Source organism: Protomyctophum parallelum, assembly GCF_964188405.1.
Source record: "Protomyctophum parallelum genome assembly, chromosome: 3".
Taxonomy (NCBI): Eukaryota; Metazoa; Chordata; class Actinopteri; order Myctophiformes; family Myctophidae; genus Protomyctophum; species Protomyctophum parallelum.
In genome coordinates, this window is record NC_139698.1 from 41,410,044 (window position 1) to 41,415,043 (window position 5,000).

General features: G+C 43.8%; 1 protein-coding gene across 1 annotated transcript in view; it reads left to right on the forward strand.

Annotated features, from left to right (window-relative positions):
• Window positions 1-5,000, forward strand: part of LOC310856776 (neural-cadherin) — a gene marked incomplete at both ends in the record, with an annotated part of 169,146 nt that overhangs the window by 85,020 nt on the left and 79,126 nt on the right. The window contains one exon of the mRNA XM_083762251.1: window positions 1,964-2,168. Coding sequence (XP_083618377.1) covers window positions 1,964-2,168 — 205 coding nt within the window. The remainder of the gene's footprint in view (window positions 1-1,963; window positions 2,169-5,000) is intronic.

Consider the following 5,000-nt stretch of genomic DNA (forward strand, 5'->3'; position numbering starts at 1 on the left):
TTTGTTTGTTACACGTGTGTGTTATTTGGCATGTGTTGCGTGTGTGCCTTTGTTCATGCCGCATGGCCTGTTCCTTGGCATCACCGGTCATTTGACGCATGAAATGATGTGCCCCCCGGTGCCAGGCAAGAAGAATAGCAACGGAGAGGGGGGGGGGGGGGGGGGGGGGGGGGGGGGCATAGAGAGGAGGGATAGGAGGATGGAGAGGGGTTTTGGGGGACACAGATGCATCATTCTGGCCCGAGGCGGAGAATTTGAAAGTGTGGCAAATTCAAATATTTATTAAAAGCGAGCTCTGGATTAACATGAAGGGTAAAGTGTGTGTGTGCGTGCGTGTGTGCGTGCGTGTGTGCGTGCGTGCGTGCGTGCGTGCGTGCGTGCGTGTGGGAGCCCGGCTTCCTCAGGGCTGCTGGCGTGAAGCAGATTGTATTAATAACTAAGTATCCATGCCACCTTCTGAGCTGTGTGAGAGCTGGTGTGTGTTTGTCCATGGGTACTGTATGCATATGGGTACTGTATGCATATGGGTACTGTATGCATATGGGTACTGTATGAATATGCACACTGAAAAAGCTTTGGTGTTCATTTAATGCTGAGTGTGTGCAAATGTCACAAACATCCATCCATAAGGGTACCTTTGGGTCCAGTCTCACCCTCTCAGAGTTTAACAAACACTGACGATTTTACTGTGTGTGTGTGTGTGTGTGTGTGTGTGTGTGTGTGTGTGTGTGTGTGTGTGTGTGTGTGTGTGTGTGTGTGTGTGTGTGTGTGTGTGTGTGTGTGTGTGTGTGTGTGTGTGTGTCAGTGGGTGGCTGGTTAGATGAGGTTTAAGTAGGTATCTTTATTTAGAAAGTCCCTGTTGGCTGAAACCTTTAAAGGATAGCATAAAGTGCTGCCAGCACACAGTAGCATCTACAAGCTCAGCGTTGTGAGCTTGTAGATTTATCATAAAAGTTTGAAATTATTTGGAAAATGAGAAGTAACTTTTACTTTGGTACTTTAAGGACCACTTCACCCACTTGCCACCTTATCTTCATATAATTAGTCCTCACTAGTGCTCTTTAAAAAATAGCACCATTTCTGTCTACTTGATTTGTGTCTCAGGGGATGGCTGTAGACCATTCAGAAACCTGTGATATGATCATTTGGTTACAATCCCCTGTATTTATTTACTTCCGTGCCCGGGGTGAAGACAAAAATATGCACAAATGTACAATATGGAATGTCTCAATCCACATTCATAAAGACCATCCACTTAATGACCTCGTCCTTAGTTAGGATAATATGTAGAGACATAGTACTAGCCTACTAGGTAGAGTATCGGTCTTCATAGCCTACAGTAAAACACAGTAGACATTGCGCTTTTTCTGCACATTCAGTGTACAGAGCACTGGGTTCAATTTGTTACCTCAATGATTTAGGATCACCGGGATCCACCAAAGGGATGCCACAAAATACAAGCCCTTTGCCGAGCCGTCTTTGTAACCCAGAGGTACAAAATGGCACGGGGGGTGCACAAGGCACAAGTTGGCACCTTGCCTGAGTGCAGTGCAGTCTGGTTTTATCAATGCAAGAACAATGGCTTTTAATTTATTTCACCATTCAAGTTCCAGCAGAGGAGAAAGGCTGTAGTGTCCATTGCCCACGAATGAGACAATAGTGAGTAGACCAGTAGACTAGTGAGAACCAATTATATGAAGATATGGTTGAACATAGGTGAAGTGCTCCTTCGAGTATATCTTGATGCCAATGCTTTTATAAACAATTTAACATATTGAATTAACAGTGGCATTAACAGTGTATTTCCATATTGTGGTGTTGCTAGTTTTAAAATCAGAATAGCTATTCCACCAATGGTTACACGATACCGTTAAGTTGTGTAACTTGTGTCATAGTTCTATCATTACAACATTATTCTTGTCTTTGGTTGTCATTTAAAAAATGGCCACCACTGTGTGTCCAGTGTCGCCACGGTGCAGGCCATCTCCTTCCAGAAGAAGAGCCTGTCCTACATGCTGCTGGTGAACCCTGGCAACCTGTTCAGCATCAACGAGGAGAGCGGTGCCCTCAGCCTCACCAGGACCGTGGACTACGAGAGCGGACACACCCTGCACACCCTGCAGGTCCGCGCGTCTGAGTCCGACACGGGACTCAGCGGAGTGGCTGAGGTGGGCACACACATGTTAGGGCTGCAGCTATCCACCATTGTCTTAGCGATTATTCCAACGATTACGTTCTTGATGACCCTTTTAACAGACTTAAAGTTTAAACCCCATATCTGTATTGTGGGGAAGGTTTGACAGAAAATAGACGATCCCGAGCATGTTGACCAGGTATTTTCTGAGAAAGCTTTCTGTGGGGAACACAGAAAAGACACTAGTATTTTTATATATCAACAAATTGATTAACAGTGTTACTTTATACTTTGTCTCACAGCACTGTTGTACAGAAATAGTGAAATTAGCTGGTGTACAAGCTCACAGCGCATCGCACGCACATTGTGAACTTTCTCTAGTCTACAGTACATCTTCTATTGTCAGGTGCAATACAGTACATGCAAGTAAGCACACATAATTACAGTATGCAGGTACTGTATGCACACATTGTATGTGACCAGACATCATAGACAAATATAAGTATACACTGTAGTACACACAAAGAGGCGTATGATAAGGTACGTACACACACATAACCAGATGCAGAAAATATTTACTAACAGACATTTGAAAATATAATTATTTATTCTATATGACAACAAACACACACGTAGTATATTCTATATAAGTGTTAAGTACAGGAACATGGTGGCAGAAGATTTTCTACACATGGTTAATTCCCAAGAGTATGCTGCATATATAGCTCATCTGTTCACATTAAAACACACACACACACACACACACACACACACACACACACACACACACACACACACACACGCACGCACGCACGCACGCACGCACGCACGCACACACACACACACACACACACACACACACACACACACACACACACACACACACACACACACACACACACACACACACACACACACACACACACACACACACACACACACACACACACAAATCCATTATCACCTGCTCAGTGTCCAGATGGCTGGTACAGACATAGCATAGCTGTTATAAACTATCAGCATCCCTCAAGGCCCTCTGATGTATAAGCATGGCTGACTAATTCACTCTAAAGGGCTGTACATGTGATCCTGTGTGTGTGTGTGTGTGTGTGTGTGTGTGTGTGTGTGTGTGTGTGTGTGTGTGTGTGTGTGTGTGTGTGTGTGTGTGTGTGTGTGTGTGTGTGTGTGTGTGTGTGTGTGTGTGTGTGTGTGTGTGTGTGTGTGTGTGTGCGTGCGTGCATGCCTTGAAACATGCTGTACATAGGAGCCACATGTAATCTGTCTAACCTGCATTACACCATATATTTCAGCCTTTCAATGGAACAATGGTACAAACTCAATAGTACAATACCAGCAGCTAATGCTAAGAGTTTACACAAAATCTATTTGATTTGTTCTTATTTTAGAGCTTAAATGATTGATAGTTTCTACGCTTTCAGACTTAGGGGGTCCTTGAAAATGAAAAGTGTGATGTTTGAGGTTGATGTTCTACTGTAGTCCACTGAGAAGCTGCAGTGGAACAGTATGGGGAAAGTTTCTTACTCAAACTGATTACTGATGACAGATGTTGAGTGAGAGGAGGTTTTTACTTTGAGGACATTGTAGAATAATTATATATATTGACTTATATCATGGCTTGGTAAGCTATACAGCCCACAGTTATACCAACATCACTTTAATTTAATATGCAACAGCATTTACAATACAATATATTTACTGCGTCAACCTTAGGTGAAAGTGCATGGTGAAGGAAAAAGAAAAAAGGTTTTCCATTTAACACCATTTAAAATATTCAGGTCATGTTTGCAGAATCAGTCGCACATTTCAATCTCCAATCCGTCTTCGCTGGCCGTGTCCATATTACTGAAAAGCCCCTGTGTTGCAGGTGCAGGGGTGCGTATGAAATATCCACTCAGGTGGTGGTCAGCTTGCAGCTTCCTCCGGTAAGAGGGTTTTGGAAATTGAAAATAGGGGAGCGGTTTAGCTCGACTGAGCCAAGATAGAGGCTGAGCTGAATAGGAGTGTAGTCTAAGGATACGAGTCTCAGAGTGGCATGCCAGCGGGGGTTTTGAAGGGGAGATGCCGAGTGAGACGAAGAGGAATTGGATTTCTCTTCTCGAACAAGTTACATTTGTCTCGATTCCATTTGCATGAGTTGCGACTTGGAAGTGTGTGTGTGTGTGTGTGTGTGTGTGTGTGTGTGTGTGTGTGTGTGTGTGTGTGTGTGTGTGTGTGTGTGTGTGTGTGTTTGTGCCTATGGAGAAATATGCTATGAGCGCTGCTAACTGGCATGAGACATTGCTGACAGCTCAAACGTATGTTTCTTTTGTATTTTAATTCTTTGTAATCTCTTTAGACATACTGTAGGCGTAGACTTGTATTGCTGTAGCTATGTAATAGTACATTGCTACAAAGCCATTAAATTACAACTGTCTGTAGCACAAACCTACCCAGCCAGAATCACTGTTATGAACTTGTGCACTGTTTAAATGTTGTGGAGACAGCCTGAATAACAATGGAATACAGCCTGAATAACAATGGAATAATTTAATGCACTTTTCTTCCCCAGTAAGAGCAGGTGTTGGCCAGACTCATGTCTGGTGCCAGTTTCCCCCTCTGGCAGGGTAATTGAGGTGTCATATTATGAATCTGGCCCAGTGGAATCCCTCTAGCAGGGGCAGCCATTTTGTTTTGGCAATCTCTGAACAAGGCTGAGTGAGTTCTCTTCCTTGGACCTGGCATGTGATGCATTGCCCTGCAGACAGCTTGGTCATACACATACTGTATAGAGAGATGCTTTGGCACAATACACAAGATTGAGAGACAAGCAGTTAGACAGATAGGTAGACACACACCTCTGAGGGCC